This window comes from Mobula hypostoma, chromosome 3, assembly GCF_963921235.1.
Source record: "Mobula hypostoma chromosome 3, sMobHyp1.1, whole genome shotgun sequence".
Classification (NCBI taxonomy): Eukaryota; Metazoa; Chordata; class Chondrichthyes; order Myliobatiformes; family Myliobatidae; genus Mobula; species Mobula hypostoma.
Window position 1 is genome coordinate 61,323,823 of NC_086099.1, and position 19,392 is coordinate 61,343,214.

General features: G+C 36.9%; 1 protein-coding gene across 3 annotated transcripts in view; it reads left to right on the forward strand.

The window, feature by feature from the left end:
• Positions 1 to 1,557: 1,557 nt before the first annotated feature.
• usp46 (ubiquitin specific peptidase 46) overlaps positions 1,558 to 19,392 on the forward strand; it is a 90,087-nt gene continuing 72,252 nt past the window's right edge. For 2 of the 3 annotated variants that reach the window (XR_010017355.1, XM_063043151.1), the window contains exon 1: positions 3,795 to 4,230. Coding sequence is in view for 2 of the 3 variants with exons in the window: in XM_063043151.1 (XP_062899221.1) it covers positions 4,195 to 4,230 (36 nt within the window). In the remaining variant the exon portion in view is untranslated. Of the gene's footprint in view, positions 1,688 to 3,794; positions 4,231 to 19,392 lie in introns of those variants that run through there. The other variant, XM_063043153.1, reaches the window with a different exon arrangement.

Below are 19,392 nucleotides of genomic sequence, written 5' to 3' on the forward strand. Positions count from 1 at the left end.
GATTCATGAAGGAAGTCTTGAAACTTATATATTTATTGTAGGGTGTGGATGACAGTGACAAGGTTATTCTAATTAATCTGTGTAGATCAGGAACCAAAAATTTAATGTGGGACTGGAGTCACGTGCCCTCTGTCAAGGTATTTGTAATGATATCCATGGAGGATATTAGCGAGGCAGATTTTTGATGCCATTTTACTGTTTGTCATTTCACAAATCATGTGACTTTTTTGAGTTCAGTTTCCCAGTTTGTCAGCACAGGACTTGAATGTGCAATGTCTGGAATGGGAGTGTAGTGCCATAACCACATGACTACGGCAGGAGAATGCTGAAATCTGTACATGACTTTTCCTGACTTTTATTCTTTTAATTTAATTATATAATTCACTATTCTGTTTGTTTCATGCTTCACATCCTAAAAGCATTATTATTCTTTTCACATCTTTTGCTATTCCAGCATTCATAAGAAAATGTATCTTTTCCATTTTTTGTTGTAAAACATTACAGTTACCCATCTTAAATCTGTGTTATCCTCTCAAACAAATTTATTTTCATGTTCTTTCAATGACAGGTTCTTTAAAGTTTCTCTCTGTTCCAATGCTGCTAGAGCCAGCTGCTCAAAAGCTTATGTAGAGCAAGAAAAATGAACCGCCTATTTCTGAACCAAATGAACCCCACCACATTCTTTCAGACTGCAGTGCCATTGGCTGGGAATTATTAGATTACTAAGGCATTAAGATGCTCTGCATCGTACTTTAGGTGCTATGTTCCCAATGCATGTGAGACTGACGGCCTTATTTTTGTGCAAGTTTTTCCCTTCCATTTTAAATTAATTGAAAATCATGTCAACTTACAAAAAGGGTAAGTTTTTCACTCAACCAGGAAATCAAAGTTCGAAGTAAATTTAATATCAATGCATGTACTGTATATGTGACCATATATTACCCTGGGATTAAGTTTCTTGTAGGCATTCACTGTATAATGGAGAAATATAAAAGAATCTGAGAAAAACTACACACTATCATAGACTAACAAGCAAACAAAATAAAACAAAAGGAGAATGATTGTTGATGCCAGATGGGATGATTTGACTATCTCCATAAGTGCCGATCTCCTGGGATTTCTCTGCACAACAGTTTGTAGAGTTTACAGGGATTGGGACGAAGAACAAAAAAACATCCTGTGAGCATCAGTTCTATGGGGGAAAGCACCTTGTTAATGAGAGAGCTCAGAGTAGAAAGGCCAGATTGGTTCAAGCTGATAGGAAGGCGACAGGAACACAAATAACCATGTGTTACAACAGTGACGTGCACAAGAGAATCTCTGACACACAACACATCGAACCTTGAAGTGGATGGGCTACAGCAGCAGAAGACCACAGACATACAATCAGTGGCCACCTTATTCGGACTTGAGACTGATGGTCTTATCTTCGTGCAAGTTTTTCCCTGCTATTTTAAATAAATTGAATATCATGTCAGCTTACTTCCATGCTAAGTGTTCCACACAAACATAAACTCAAAGTTCAAAGCAAGTTTACAAATGTCATCGTATACTACACTGAGATTCATTTTGTTGCAGGCATTCACTGTAGAATGGAGGAATACAATAGAATCCGTGAAAACTGCAGACAAAAGAAAAGACTAACAACCACTCAATGTGCAAAAGAAGACAAACTATGCAAATACAGGTAAGTAATAAATACTAATGAGAACATAATGTAAGTTGTAGAGTCGTTGAAAGTGAGACCATAGGTTGTAGAAACATTTCAAAGAAACTGACATGTTTTGGAGATAATCAGAATCAGGTTTATTGTCACCAGCATGTGTTTTGAAATTCGGTAACTTAGCAGCAGTACAATGTGATATATAATCATAATAATATAGAAAAAATAATAAGTGAATCAATTACAGTAAGTATATATAGGTCTATTAAATAGATTTAAAGTAGTGCAAAAACAGAAATAATATATATTAAAAGAAGTGATATGGTGTTCATGGGTTCAATGTCCATTTAGGAATTGTATGGCAGAGGGGAAGAAGCTGTTCCTGAATCACTGAGAGTGTGCCTTCACGTTTCTGTATCTCCTTCCTGACAGTAACAATGAGAAGAGTACATGTCCTGGGTGGTGGGGGTCCTTAATAATGGATATTGCCTTTCTAAGGCACCGTCCTGGAAGATGACTTGGATACTACGGAGACTAGTACCCAAGATGGAACTGACTAAAGCAGGATCGCGGAGACACTTAGACAATGATGGAAGGAAAAGGGGAGGAGGTCAGAAAATAAAGCAGACATTGGGACAAAAGATGACTTGGGTAGTTCTTTGCAGCAATTTAGTGATGTGGTTAGTCTGGAACAGTGTTATTAGAATTGGGCACTAATGCAGGGGCACTTGGATAACCTAATCAATCCCATTGGTTTTATTTCTCAGCTTAATCAGCATATATTGTACTTTAGGATGCAAGGCACAAATGTAGAATGAATAGTGCAGTAGAGAAGTAAGATCTTGCAAAACAATCTTGGGAATTTCAGCACCATCCTCTATCACAAAATTTGTTGACATGTATGAGTTGATTCCTATAAGACCAGAATTTCTTATCCGTTTCTAAATTTGATTTTAAAAATGATTGCATAATTCCTAGGCAGGAGTTTTTAAATAGGATTTTGTCAAATTTATTTTGAAATTTAAATGCCTCACAGCACATTCCTCAAAACATATCAGAGATGAATCATCTCCATCTGATCCTGTGTTGGCTGCTGTTCACTGTATTGCCAAAGTGTAAAGATAATCCTTATTTGACTTTTGATTATAGGTTCAGTTGTTACATCCATTGGATGTAAGACATTTGGCTGTGTGTTTGTATAAGTCTGTTCTTCCCCACTCACTCACAATGGCTATTTCATCTTCCAAATCTAATTTTCAACAGGATAAATGTCATCCACCCTCAGGGGCAGTTGTTTTGAGACCTTATTAACCCATTACATGTTATACGAAAGGTCATCAACAGTTATAGGTAGAATATTCCTTACTCTTCCTTTAGTTAAATACTTAACATAACTATTTGCAGAATATGGGTTATGGCATCACAGCTTTGCATAGTCTTGAACCCTCATTTATATATGAAATCACGAACAAGAATTACTGGCTCCTGAATAAGATTAGGGCTAGAAGTTTTTCTTTTGTGGGTGGGGGCTGAATTGGAGATGAGTAAAGAACATGCATGAGAGCATCTTTGTTCTTCATTCAGCCTTTTCACAATATACAGTATACTGCAGCATTCTGTAAACGGATAGCCACTAAATTATTTAGTTATCCAAAATCTTAAAAATAAGTTGGAGTAGGAAATTGATGGTAATATATTATTGTAAATCGCATAGCATAGACGTAGAGGTACATAATAATTTTAGTTTCAATTGAATGATCAAATTATTCAATAAAATATTTTATGAACTGTATGGCCTGCAATTATTTTCATATTAAAATCTTTGACTAAACCCAACTTTATAGTAGGCTGGCAAAGCAGGTGAAATTGTCTCATTAATGTTTGCATATATGTATTCAGAAATTTGCTGAGCCGACCTTGAGACTTATGAATACTACCCCTTCTAACAGAACAGACTGAGATCAAGAACATGACGAACCCAAGTGAGAAGTACTGGCTGCACCGATTGGTCAAGCTATTTTAATTTTAACGTGATTGGCAACTTGATTTGTCTTTTGATTGGATAGAACTCGTATCAATCAAACACCTCTTTTCTTTCTCTCCCTGCTTTGCCCCCCGCCCCCCTCCCACCTCCCTCTAGCTGTCACGAGCGATCCAGAACGGGGTTAGCAGTTGTTCGACTTTCTGTTCGCCGGTTTCTGCCTGGGATCGCCATTATGCATTTAAAGCGATTAGCATGGCAAGCGAGCTGGGACAGTTACTGTATAGCAAAAAATTATTAATATTTTCGGATTTTGGGGTGCTAGGTAAGATTAGGCAGTTGATGGGCCTGGACAACCACTTCAGTGAGAGAGGGCTCAATGCCGCTTTAGCGCTTTGTTTACCTTAGTCGTGCCGGCTTTGCAAACCATCGGCCGGTTCCGTTCTCATCGCCGAGTCCTGTTAAACATCCTGTCCACCTCTCTCCCTCTTTCCCCCTGGGTTTATAATATTTTCATAAAGATGGCGGAGGGACCACAGGCTGCAAACTAATGACTGTCAGAAACATCGCTTCAATTTGTAATATGGTGAGTAGACGTCCGTGGACGCTTTTGGGCTACACGGGTTGGTTACACAAGCCGTTACAGTTTGATCTACGGTGCAGATAACTGCCCATCTAATTTAGTCAGATTTCGGTTTTGGAGAGTCGATTTAATAGCACCGCGGCTGATAAGAAGTTGTGTGCAATTCAAAATTAAATTGACGAAATATAAAAATTGGGATTAAAATTGATATCTGCATGAATAGTTCGAAGCCGGGGTGTCATCATGTTCACGAACCTAATACTGTATTAATCGAATTGCCATTGAATGAAAATGAAACTTCCTTAGACATTCTACCACGGATGAAATTATCTTTATATATAGAAAACACACAGAGCTTTGAACCCGTGGAATTGCAATTTAAATGCAATGGCAAATTGTACGTGGGTAGGGGGAGGATAACTTTTAAATATGTTGTATAACACTGTTAACCTTTCTTGTGTTTGCATAGAAAATGTACTAGTAAAAAAGTCATTTTTGGGATTGAAGAAATCATAACGAGATGTGTAGGTGTATTGTTGAATGGGAAAACAAATCTGGGCCCTTAAAACAAGATTACATTAAGATGTTTACCGTTGACTATTTTAAGTAAAACAATCATTCAGTGGAATTTAAATGAAAGTTACTGGGCGGAGGTTGACCCATCTCGAGATACCACAAAAACTCTATCAACAGGAATAGACTTGCAGCAAAAGTTTTTTTTTCCATGTATGAAAGAACATCAGAAATCATTGAGGAAGCAACTGGATATTGTAGTGGGGAACTTGAAACTCTTTCTACATGGATGAATAAAAAATGTGATAAAGACCCTCTCTTAAGGCGAAAGCATTTAGGTTGGGTCATTTTAGAAGAGGGAGATGGGTGGAATATTTGTTTCTGCCTCCGATATTCTTGCAAAACAGGAGGATGAGTTCCCAAAACAACGGCATAAGATTATTCATTTATTTTCCCTCATTTGGATATGCTTCTGTGTCGAGTTAGAATGTTAGCTACATTATTTTTTGGAATATTGAACTTGTCAGCATAGATTGACACTGACAGCTTTTGCTCCTGCAACACTGACCTTTTAGTGACTGATTTATGATATTTGAGCAGGAATTAGGGAACAGACAATATCATGGTATGTACACAAAGTACGTTTATACTACTGATTCCTGCTCTAAGACGTTTATTTCATTAAGATTAATTTTTCTTCGTGTATGTTTTTTATTGCATTTTGTTATTTTGGACAAAAATGGTAAAGTCTTTACTTTTCAGCCATATTGTGCTTTGGTTTACTTGTGTGTTTCCTGGAGTTTGTAGTTTTCCATCTAGATGAAAAGCTATCTCAATTATTCAATTTTTCTTGCAGTTCTCCTGTAATCTCTGATCAAAGAAAAAATTTGAAATCATCTTTTCTCCCATGAAATATGATGATTAAGTTTCTAATCTTTGATAGATTTGCAATTTACACATTTTAAAATGTAAACGAATACAATTCTTAGAATCAACCTAACTGCATAAAAAAACCTGTTTTTTTAAAAAAAAGGCTCAATCATGCTTAGTCTGAGATCACAAGTTTGGCTAAAGTTTGTTTAAGGTTGTAACATTTAATCTGTAGCCTGTGTTATACAACAGAAGTTAGAAATGATGGGCTGAATGGCTTTCTTCATTTGCAAAGCATGTGCATTTCATTGCTGTATGGAAAGAAAGATTAAATACAGCGGAGAAATGTAATGCTTATGTTTCACAAGTTAGAAAGCTCAAAGGGAATGAGTGACAAATGAACCTCACAATATATTTGAAATTTACAAATTATGCAACAGTTAATGTGATTTATTGGAAGTAGCTGCTTGTTCTTTATGAATCATTCCATACAACAGAGAGTAACAATAGGAGGTGTTGAATTACTTGTTGTTTTGGGTATTTTAAACTTTACCTCAGTTGAAGAATAAATATATGTGAAGGAATTGTAAATTATTGGCCCTGAATTATGGAGGAAATGTTATTGCTATGAACAATATGTAAGGTAAGTAACAAGTGTAATCTGTCATCAGCAACATTACTGTAGAAATGATAGAAGTCAAGGTAATGATGTATCAGCATACTTTGATTATTACAGTGAGAAGTTGTCTTTTTGAATTTGGTCTGGCTAAGTTAATAATTAATTTAAACCATTGTATTTTGGCTGGCGCTAAAATCCGTATTTTACAGCAAGACCCAGAAGCATTGGAATTGTATGACCTGAGGTCTCTTAGTTAATTATCCACATTTATATAATTAACACCAAATATACTGCTGCTTGTCATTGGGCCACTTTGATAATTTGGGCTGGAAGATACAAAGTAGCTACTTATGATCTTCAGTCAAGCATAGTTCAAAAATAGGCTGAATACCTCAAAATTATGAAAATGCACCCTTGAAATGAAATGGATTTGTATTGCTAAGAAATACACCTGAACTTGTGTGGAATTGCATATTTTTCTTGAGACCCAATTGAATAGCATCATTCAGTTTCCTGAATTAGGATGATGTTAACTGGTGTGTCTTTAGATTTATTATTTTTAATGTGTATTTTAACTTGGAAGAAAATGTGCCTTCCTATTGAAATGGTTGCTGAATTTTGGGGCTTGCAAGAATTCAGACAAGCCCTTTGACTGTAATTAAAATTATTTGAATTTCTTTAGAGATAATTTTCTTCTTCTCATGAAACTTTCAATTTCTCTCATGAATTCCTGTTGGTAAGAAATCTCTTTTCTCCTTTTATCTTGTGAACATTACTACCATGCCTTGTGAAATCTATCACCTCACAGGAATTGCTGATTTATATTTTGATAATGGTTTTTGATCTTCACAATTCGTAACCTATTCAAGGTTCATGTTATGATTTGATTTCAAGAATTTAAACTTGTAAACATTATAAATCAGCATTCCATTTTTTTTTCCCAGAGAGCTTGCACAAAGCAGCTTCTGATTGTATTCACAATTACCTCAGTTTGTGAAAGCGGCCTTTGAGGCAGACCAGAGACGCAGAACTTGCACAGATCTCTCACACACAGACACACAAAAAATTTGGCTTTCCTGAACTTGTATCAGTGAAAAGCACCTCCGTTATTTCAGAGGGTAAAGGCTATATCGTATTTTAATTTTTGTTGATCCCTGCCAGTGCCTGTAGTAATTCCAATAAACTAATGATTGTCTCCGTCTTATTTGGATATTGTCTCTTTTTTACAGCATCTGCTTTATGTGACTGGGATTACAAAATATTTGAACACTCTCCACTAAAAGAGATGAATAAGATGGAATACGTATCAGAACCAAAAAAAAATCCAAATTCTATTTAAAATTAAAACAAAAATTTGTTTTGAGTTTGCGCTTTATAAAAAGGCATATCAATGTCCATTATTGTCATTTGAGTACTACAGTTTTATATCATTGGAACAAAATATGTGGTATGGATTACTTGTTGTTCAACACATAGATTTATGATGGAAAAAATAATTAGGCCAGGCAAAACATCTCTCATTTACTTTCTTAAAGGTGATAAGGGAAATAAATTGGCCCAAAAGAAAAATAGTTTGTAGTTTCACATGATAGAAAAGAAGGGGACTGAAAAATTAAGTAGGTTAGTTTTTTTTCATAGAGGAAGTAAGAATATGCTTAGAAGTGTTGGAAGAGGCCTTTGAAGCAGAACCACTGGCTTAGACTAGTAAACGCATGGCTTGATTTAAAATTTTATAATCCATGTATTTCTTGTCCTTTTTTGTTGCCATTTATTAATTCTTTATCAGAATAGGGGAAAATTGCACCATTCTCATTAAGAATGAATCTAACCAGCGTGTATCCCATTTAATTACTTTCCAAGTTAGATTTAAATTTGAGTAAGCACTAATTTGGTTACAAAAGTCTATATAGAGGTGGGGGGGGAGGGGTTAGTAATTGAAACATACCTTTTAAATCTGAATCCATTAATGAGAGAAGGATACATGTTTGTTGCAAGTTCAGTTCAGTGTGGAAGTGGGAAGGAGACAAAAATGATTTTCAACTGGCAGCTCCAGATGGTCATTGCGGCTTAGTAAATCAGCTTCCTGGTCTGTGCTTGGTCTGAATGGAGGGATGATGAGCCAGGGAGTCGTGGAGAGAGTGATCCCTGTGGAAAGGTGAAAGAGATTGGAAGTGCTAGCAGAACGTTGCATTCACAATGGCCATAGGATTGACTTTGGCACAAAACTTTTGTGCCATGCTAATGGCTTTTGGTACCGCCTGGTGAAGGAAGCCATTGAAGTAAAGCTAAAGGAAAAGAACTTTAACAAAGACAAAAGTCTCACTCTAAGTAAGAACTGGGATTCGATTCTAAACAAGGTGGTTAGTCCTCATCCAATCAGATTTTTGCTGTCCCAATCGGGAGGGACTGACTATGAGGATATAAATGCCACCAGACTAGACATGCCCTTCATACCTGATGAAGGTGGCAGAGTTTGTCATGGAAACATCAATTAAAATCAATACCTGTACCCAGCTGGAAGCCCGAGAAGAGTTTATTCTGATTTCTGTTTTAAAAAAAGGATTTTTTTTCTGTTACAGTAAATACCAGTTTGATACAAAAATGTTCACTCATAAAAATGTGTGCATATCATGAATATGAGAATTAGAGGTGCCAAGTCACTTGATTTAAAACACATATATAATGTGGGTTTATTTTAAATATATTTGGTTAGTAGTTTAATTTAAATACCTTTGTTCCAGGTCAAAATTTTAAAGTGTAATGTAGCCCATTAGTATTTTTATTGAGCTTCCGTTAAGTTATTAGCCAAAATGACAGGATGGAGAAGTGGGACAAATTAAGTCCATAAAGTCCATTGATGAAAAAGTTGATATTAAGGAGAAATGTTCACAGCAGATTAGTGTAATAGCTGGGACCATTCTTTATAAGTCTTGCAATTTCATAGTTATACCTATACAGTAAACAGAAACAATAATTCACTTGCTCATTCTTATTTTGCATTTATTGGCCAATAGCACCACCTGGTTAAAATGTTTAATTTTGTGTCAAGGATGACGACATGCAGACAACAAATACAAGAAAAAACCATCTAGAGGGATTTTTTGTTCTGTTCCTTACAGGCTACAATTTGCATAGGTCGGGAAAAGTTAGGTACTCTTTGTTTATCTGAATTTTCATAATTTTTGAATCAGAGAAAAATGTTTTGAATCAACATGTGTACAAATACACCTTCCCTTGAGCTTTTTAGGTTGTATAAATAATTGCAGAGAATGAACAGCAAAGAAGATTGAGAGGAAATTTGGTAGAGTTATTAAAAATTACAAGGGGTATAGATAGGGTAAATGCAAGCAGGCTTTTTCTACTGAGGTTGGGTGGGACTACAACCTGAGGTTGTGGGTTAAGGGTGAAAGGTGAGAAGTTTAAGTAGGGACAGGAGGGGAAATTTCTTCGCTCAGAGAGTTGTGAGAGTGTGGAATGAGCTGCCAGCACAAGTGTTCCATGTGAGCTCGATTTCAACACTTAAAGAGAAGTTCGGATTGGAACATGGATAGTAGGGGTATGGAGGGCTATGGTCCTGGTGCAGGTTGATGGGAGTAGGCAGTTTAAATGGTTTCCACATGAACTAGATGGGCTGAAGGGCCTGTTTCTGCGCTGTACTTCTCTCAGGTTCTGTTTTGCCCCAATTGACATCTTTTGATCATTTATATGAGCCAGTTCCTACCCTATATCACTTAACTCAATCAACATTCTTTTATTCCTTTCTTCCTTATTAGATGCCTTTTGAACTCATTAGTAGAAGATTCCATTTTATTTACACTCTATAAGTAAAGAAATTCCTTCTGACTTTTCTGTTGAATATATTTTCAAATATTTTGTACTTGTGTTTTCAATTTTACTCTTTTTAAAACTTCTGGTCAAGTGGAAGCAAAATTATTTCTATGAGACAAAGTTCAATGTTCAAGTTCAAAGTACATTTATTATCAAAGTACATATGTCACCATATACAACCCTGAGATTCATTTTCTTTTGGGCATACATACACAGTAAATTCGAGAAGCACAATAGAAGCAATTAAAGATCGTACCAAACAGCTAATGTGCAAAAGACGACAAACTATGCCAATACGAAAAGAAAAATGAAAGTAAATAAATAAAGAAATAAATATTGAGAACATGAGATGAGGAATCCTTGAAAGCGAGTCCATAGGTTGTGGGAACAGTTCAGTGATGGGGTGAGTGAAGTTATCCCCTCTGATTTAAAAAGTCTGATGTTTGAGGGGACTGCTCCTGAACCTGCTTGTGTGGGTCCTGAGGCTTCCTGATGGCAGCAGTGAGAAGAGTGCATGGCATGGTCTAGATTTAAAATTGAAATACATGTTCTTTTTATTAATTCCCGGAAACGCTTTTAACCAGATTTGGAAAACGTAAAATTTTGTGCTTGTCTTTGTGACAAGTTCATACTTGTGTTTTTTTTAAGCAAGGAAGTAAGCTGGCTGATATATTTTGTATGCCTGGAGCTTTTAGCATGTCATGTTTCCTTCCAGAGGAGTTTTAGGCAAGAAATTCTGCTTGTGGCTCGGAGAACAAAATCTAACTTGTACTGAGTGGCCGAGGATAAAATGACGTTACATAGGAGAATTTAAGAAAATGCAGTCCTTAAGATTTGACATACAGTACATTTGTGTGTCGTTGCACTGTGATTCAGCAATATGTTGTGCAGTTGTGTAAGAGGCTGGATCTCAGCTGTAATGCTGTGAAGTAGTGTAGACCAGCTGGCAGAAAGGTTATGTCTAAGCTAATTTATTGCTGTGGTGCAATCGCCCTTAATCTAAAAGCAGATTTTTTTTCTGGCTGCTTCCCATACACCCACCTCCTCCTCACACTAGTTTCCTTCCTTGTCAACTTTTGTTTGTAATGGTTTCGGGTGAATCTGAGTCTTTAACAAGTTCTTGAAAACCATAAACTATAGACTTATTTGGTAAGCAACTAAATGTGCCAGTTTAGATGAATTTGACATTTGATAATAATTGACTTCCAATAAGGAAAAATTTTGACGGTTAAGTTCAAATTAAATTTATTATCACAGTACATACATGTCATTATATACAACTCTGAGATTCATTTTCTTGTGAGTATACTCAGTAAATCTATAGCATAATAACCATAATCGAATCAATGAAAGACCACCTAACTAGGGCGTTCAACCAGCGTGCAGAAGACAATAAACTGCAAATAGAAAAGAAGGAATAATAATAATAAATAAGCAATGTACAAACCCCATTTCCAGAAAAGTTGGGATATTTTCCAAAATGCAATAAAAACAAAAATCTGTGATATGTTATTCAAGTGAACCTTTATTTAACTGACAAAAGTACAAAGAAAAGATTTTCAATAGTTTTACTGACCAACTTAATTGTATTTTGTAAATATACACAAATTTAGAATTTGATGGCTGCAACACACTCAACAAAAGTTGGGACAGAGTTAAAATATGATTGAAAACTGCACAGAATATTCAAGTAACGCCAGTTTGGAAGACTCCACATTAAGCAGGCTAATTGGTAGCAGGTGAGGTATCATGACTGGGTATAAACGTAGCGTCCATCAAAGGCTCAGTCTTTGCGAGCAAGGATGGGTCGTGGCTCACACCTTTGTGCCAAAATTCGTGAGAGAATTGTTCGTCAGTTCAAAAGGAACATTTCTCAACGCAAGATTGCAGAGAATTTAGGTCTTTCAACATCTACAGTACATAATATTGTGAAAAGATTCAGAGAATTCAGAACATCTCAGTGCATAAAGGGCAAGGTCAGAAACCACTGTTGAATGCACGTGATCTTCGAGCCCTCCGGCAGCACTACCTAAGAAACCGTCATGCTATTGTGACAATTATAGCCACCTGGGCTCGGGGGTACTTCGGAAAACCATTGTCACTCAACACAGTCCGTCGCTGCATCCAGAAATGCAACTTGAAACTGTATTACGCAAGGAGGAAGCCATAGATCAACTCTATGCAGAAACGCCGGTGAGTTCTCTGGGCCCGAGCTCATTTCAGATGAACCGAAAGACTGTGGAACTGTGTGCTGTGGTCAGATGAGTCCACATTTCAGCTAGTTTTCAGAAAAAAATGGGTGTCTAGTTCTCTATACCAAAGATGAAAACTACCATCCAGATTGTTATCAGCGAAAGGTGCAAAAGCCAGCATCTCTGATGGTATGGGGGTGCATCAGTGTCCACGGCATGGGTGAGTTGCATGTATGTGAAGGTACCATTGACTCTGAGGCGTATATTAGGATTTTAGAGAGACATATGTTGCCATCAAGGCGACGTCTCTTCCCGGGACGTCCATGCTTATTTCAGCAGGACAATGCCAGACCACATTCTGCACGGGCTACAACAGCGTGGCTTTGTAGACACAGAGTGCGTGTGCTTGACTGGCCTGCTGCCAGTCCAGATCTATCTCCTATTGAAAATGTATGGCGCATCATGAAGAGGAGAATCAGACAATGGAGACCATGGACTGTTGAGCAGCTGCAGTCTTTTATCAAGCAAGAATGGACAAAATTTCCAGTTGCAAATCTACTACAATTAGTATCCTCAGTTCCAAAACGATTAAAAAGTGTTATTAAAAGGAAAGGTGATGTAACACAATGGTAAACAGGCCTCTGTCCCAACTTTTGTTGAGTGTGTTGCAGCCATCAAATTCTAAATTTGTGTATGTTTACAAAATACAATTAAGTTGGTCAGTAAAACTATTGAAAATCTTTTCTTTGTACTTTTGTCAGTTAAAAAAGGTTCACGTGAATTAACATATCACAGATTTTTGTTTTTATTGCATTTTGGAAAATATCCCAACTTTTCTGGAAATGGGGTTTGTATATTGAGAACATGAGATGAAGAGTCCTTGACAGGGAAAATACGGAGGGAATTCCAAAAAATTGATCACAATAATGTTGGCAGGAGTTTAAGAAGACATTGCTTGTTGTCATAGAATTTTAAAATAGCAGCAGCATAGACCATTCAGCCTACTAGCTTCCTATTTTTGAAAGGTTGCTATTAAGTTTGCATCCACTGTCCTTTCACTTGCTGCATAAAAATTTTTTTCCACTCGTGTTACTGCTAGCATTTTTGCTGATGTAACAAATTATATTAATTCTGAGTCTTAATACTAATAAAATCTTTCCTGCTATAATCAGACTTTTGTGTACAAACATCCCTAAGTCTTTGGTTTAGTTTTTTTTGTAAATATGCTCTTTAACTTGTATTGACTGTTCATTGTTCCTTCCAAATCCATTACCTATTGCTTTGGCTACATTTAACTTCATTGTCATGCTTGTCCACTCCACAACCCTGTCTCTCCTCTGAAGTTAATTTCTATTTTTAATGATTATTTATATACTTTCAAATTTCATTCCATCTTCAATATTGTTATCTATATCTACAAATGTTAATGAATAATTAATGAATATCATTTAATGTTTTGGTATCACTCTTGAGTAGGAAGGCTGCAGGTTCAAGTTCTACCATAGAGACTTGAATAATGCAAAGATCCCACAGGAAGCAGAAATGAAAATATGAAACAGATTAACGAAGTGTTTAATTTTAAAATGAAGTAGATTGTAGCTGTTTGTAAACTTCAAAATTATACTTACAATAAAAATTGTACTTGCAATAAAAATCTAGTTAAATGGATCAATGCAACGTAAAATTTTAAAAATGAGCAGAAATGTAATCACATTTTTGAATTCATGTGTAATGGTATTCATAGTTATTTTCATTTGTTCTCAGGACATATACTCTTGGATGCACTTTGTAAAGTCGATATGTATTACCTATTGTTCAGGATACAGGTTATTTGCTTCCATGTTGCCTTTGTGGATCTGAAATTGCAGATGAGTCAACATGGAAAGTGTAGATTCTTCAACAGGTGGGAAGGAAGATAGTTTGTGATGTGATCTGCTATCCACTTTTGGTTTTCTTTGGCCTCGGCTCTCAATACTTTGTTGATTGCTTCTTTGGTTTGAATAATGGGCCAGTAATTACCTAGAATCCATATGAATGTTGGATTTCTTCAAGGAAGCTTTGAGCACACTCTTGAATCTTTTCTCTACCCGTTAATCCCTTCCTGACATAACGATGGTAACTGCTTCTGTTGAACCATTGACACAAAGTAGAGAGAGATCAACACTTTTGTTCTCACTCCCAACATGTTGTGATGTACAATGACTTGGCTTAAAAGGATGTTAAAAGCCAATTCGTTTCAAAGGAAGTTGGATGACCACTGAAGATCAGTAACTTGTGTTATGGAGAAGAATGTGAATGTGTTTGGCTCCCTTTCATTGTGCAGATTCAAACTCAGTGGGCCATATATTGAAATAGGGATAATAAATAATCAGAATGAACATAAGAAAAGTAATATTGAAGAAAATAATGACACCGAGAGGCAACATTACTTGGAACAATCCCAAATTTATAAGGATGTAGGTGAGAATAGTTGCGATGACCTCATCTTAATCTTCTGAAGTTTGACCTTTGTGACCATAGAAAAATTGTTCCTGCTTTATTATTTAAGTGGGAGACTGAGACCATTTAATCTACTATCTGATGTTGGAAAATTACCAGTTTGTAGTTTTAAAAAATGGAAAACTGAACATGTTGAAAATGTTCAGCTGTGTGCAGTGAGTTAGCCAGCTTGAGTTTGTAGGGTAGGTTATTTCTGACACACCAGACTGAATTTTTGGAAGTGGTTATTGACTTGGTTAGGAAATTGATTCACCATTGGTGAGGGAGAATTTAGTTAATTGTAGGGGTGTTTTCCATAAGTATCTCTGGGAGTGCGACAATTGATCTTGTAAATGCCTTGGGTGACAGGTTATAAAGCCACTCATCCAGGTTTGTTGATGAAACAGCACAGAACCGGCCCTTCTGGCCCATTGAGCCGCACAGCCCGTAACCCACCTTTTTAACACAAGCCTAATCATAGAACAATTTACCAATTAACCTACTAACTTGTATGTCTTTGGACTGTGGGAGAAAATTGAAGCACTTGGAGGAAACCCACACAATCACAGGGAGAATGTTCAAGTTTCTTATAGATGGAGCCGGAACTGAATTCTGAAGTTCAGAATGCCCTGTGCCGTAATTGCATCATGCTAATCACTGTGTGTCCACGGCACCCAGTACCATACTGCTCAATTTCAACCGATTTGTATGAGCTTTGAGGAGCAAATGGGCAAACAGTCCTGTCTCGGTCCTTCATTTAGTCACCGGGCAGATCAATTCTGAAATGTTTCACCCTGTATTTCTTCCTCAGACTTTGCTGTCTTTATATCACTTAAAAATTTTTAGGACTCACTAGGTTTGTAAAACAAATACACAAACCATAACTTGGAGAAAAATTAAGGAAGGCATCTTAGGAAGAGCATGGTTTTACCAGCAAGGAGAAAGTCTGAAGTGCTTTATCCCGGGGGGAAATGGCTAATGCAAGGGTCGTAATTTTAAGGTGATTGGAGGAAAGTATGGGGGGAGGGAGGGGAATATCAGAAGTAGGTTTTTTTTTCACATGGAAAGTGGTGGGTGTGTGGAATGCACTGCCAAGGTTGGTGATAGAAGCTGACACCTTAGAGACATTTAAGAGACTCTTAGATAGTCAGATGGTTGATAGAAAGATGGAAGTCTATGTGGGAGGGAAGGGTTAGATTAATCTTGGAGTAAGTTAAGAGGTCGACACAATACCATGGACCGAAGGACCTGTACTGTGCTATACTGTACTGATATGCCTTTGCAGAGTCTTGGTTGGATTACGTCTAATGCACTGAGAGCATTTCTGGGAGTGCAGTTCTTCCTAATTTTAGATCCAGGTTTTTCTTTTTGTTAATTGAATGTGTTAAAACGCATTGTGTTGGACCACTAATGATAAGGGCTAAATGGCCAACTGATATTTCCTTCTGTTTTATAAATGGCTACAATCTTAGAAATGAGCCATATTCCTGCTGCAGAGAAAGAAAGGACAGAGGATTTGCAATGTACAAACTAGTGTTCTTTAAATTTCTCCAATCTTGTCGGGGAAAAAATGCTTTAATATATTAAATTGCACAGTAAAGAAAAATAATAGGGGAAAGACGAAGGGAAGTCTGTGGGGGCGGGAAGGAGGAATACTAACAGGGTCCAGTAGTATAGTTCTGCTGTAAGTGTAATCTGGAAACTTTGGTTATTATTAACAAGAGTTGATCTTTGAGAACCCTCTTGTTATTTTGTTTAAGAATAAAATCACCATAGGCTTACTCTATTTTTCCAACCATATCTGTCTAGCCTAAATTAAATATTTAATTTTTCTTGGGTTGATTAGACATTTGATAGAGGTTTATTGATTTGTATGCCTTAATCTCCTTGGAAAGTGTAGATGCTGCTGTGCCTTAACTAATGAGGCGGTGTTGTGGGTCTAGGATAGATATCTGCTAAGTGCAGACCAAGGAATTTTGTACTCTTCACTCTCTCTATGGTAGAGCCACTGATGTACAATGGAAAGTGGTTGACCTGTGCCTTTCTGAAGTCCACAACCATTTCTTTTGTGAATATTGTGACTCACATTGTTGCTATCACATAATTTGACAAACCTCTGTACCTCCTTTCTGTAAGCCAACACATCAAGGCCAACCACTGTAATCAAAAGAATCTTGATTAAATTTTAAAAAGCTGATTGGTCGTTTTTTTGTGATTTTTCTGCATTTGTTTCTTTTTTAATGCAATTTAGTTTGAATTGTGTGTGACCCTTTTACAACATTTATCTTTTGGGTGCTTTTAATGTTTTGATGGTTTGTTGTAATGGTTTGATTGGAGTAAAATGATATCACACTAACCCAATTGTGAAGGTCACAGCAAATTCTGAACAAGTGGAGTATAAATATTGTGATGATTAAACTGTCAACATGAGTTATCACAATACCCTTCCCCCACATGCAAATGTACTCTTTTTTTTGTGTTTCCTAAGTGGAAGAGGAAAGGGAAGAGACTTGAGCTTGTCTATAATATCCCAAAGTAGGCTTTTTTCTACAGTGAGCTGGGCCATTGATCTTTCCTCATCCACAGTCAGAAAGTGTGGTGAGCCAGACCACATTATTGTAAGTACTTTCTCTTTCTGCATCTAAAAAGTGCCTTTAAAAAGCAAATATGAAGCCTTCAGCGCTATGGCCTTTTCCTTTGCATGGGTAATTATATAATAAACCAAGAGTGTCACTAAACACAAAAAACAAATGTTTATTTGTTTACACACTAAGGTAAATAATTTCAAATGGTGATGGGTTGATGTACATGCCTGTTTGATTCCTAAAATGTGTTGTGTTGAGTACACTAACATCAGTCAGAAAATCAGCTGGGATGGTAAAAGTTTACTTCATTGTCTTCCTTATTTCACCATTTTATGGCCTATTGCTTGTTCCCTATCTTTGAATTGTCCTTTAGAAACTGGTGGTGAGCCACCACCTTGAATTGTTAGTGAGCAAGATTGGCCTTGTTTGCCATCCATAATGAGGGGAAAGAACTGCCTAATGTTTGCAGAATTTTATCTGCTTGTATTGACATAAAATAACGTTCCATTCTATTCACTTAGTGAAAGTAGGCTGCCAAAACCTGGTATGCATTTAATATAAAATACAGCAACGGTCCTTTAGCAACTAGTCCATACTGACCAAATTCCCATCTAAACCAGTTCCATTTGTCTGAGTTTGACCCCTGTCCCTTTAAACCTTTCCTATCCTTGTACCTGTTCAAGTACCTTTCCTCCCCATGATCTAGCTTTCATTGAGTAGGGTGGAATTCATATTTTTATTATCAGTAACTGGAAAAACTGATGGGAGATTTCAAGGATTCCATGAACAAGTCTAGCTGCAAATATTCTGGAAACTATTATCATAGATGATTTGTATACACAATAAGAAAGAAGTGGGATGGTGTCAAATGAATATAAGCACCTAGCTGATTATATTGCTATTTTGGGGGTGATTTCCTCACTTCCAGGCCCCAGTCATTTTGGATTGGCAACAACATATTCTCACAATCACCATCAGTACAGGTGCATCATTAGGCTGCGTGCTTGGCCCCCCTGCTTTGCTCTCTTTATACTTGTGACTGTGAGGCCAAGTACAGTTCCAATGCTATATTTAATTTTGTTGATGACACCACTGTTGTTGGCCGAATCAAAGTGGTGATGAATCTGCATTTAGGTGGGAGATTGGAAACGGTTGAATGGTGCCACAAAAACATCATCTTTCTCAACATCAGCAAAATCAAAGAGCTGATTATTGGCTACAGGGGAAAGAAGCTGGAGGTCCATGAGTCAGTCCTCATTAGGGAATTGGAGATAGAGAGGGTAAATAACTTCAGATACCTTGGCATTATCTTATCAGAAGATCTGTCCTGGGACCAGCACGCAAGTGCAATTCCAAAGAAGGCACAACAGTTGTAGTAGGGTATGAATGCTATCAGCTCCTATAAAGTGAGATCAAGCGACATGGGTGACAACAGAGCTTCACTTCCAGATGAGCTCAATGCCCTTTATGTTCACTTGGACCACCAAAGCATGGAGGAACCATCACGAACTCCCACATCCCCTGATAATCCAGTGATTTAGAAAACAAAACCTACAGCAAAATACAGGCCTTTCAGCCCACAAAGCTGTGCTGTCTGAGGCTGCAATCAGGAGGGTGCGAGCAGCCTTCAGGAGCGTGAACCCATGAAAAGCATTTGGCTCACATGGGGTACCACGCCAAGTACTAAAGACCTGCGCTGATCAACTGGCTGGAGTGTTCATTGAGATCTTTGATCTGTCATTGTGCCCTGCTGATAATAGGCCTGTTCACTGCTCAAAATGAGCTTGAATTTTATCAACAGAGTTTTAAAATAAGTTTGGTATTAAGTAACTTCTCTGTTCCATTCTTGATTGTTTGCAGACTAAGTAAATATTTTGTTTATAAAAGAAAAAGTGACTATCTTGCTGAAATATTTAGCCCACACTTGTTAGTCACGATCTCTATATTTTGCATCTTACATTTGTGAGTCATGTTGTGATTCTTACAGATTCAACAGCTTAAGGTATTATGTCTGCCATTTTTGTTAACAGAGCAGTAATTCATTCGCAAACAATCACGTAATTAAGAAACAAAATTAATA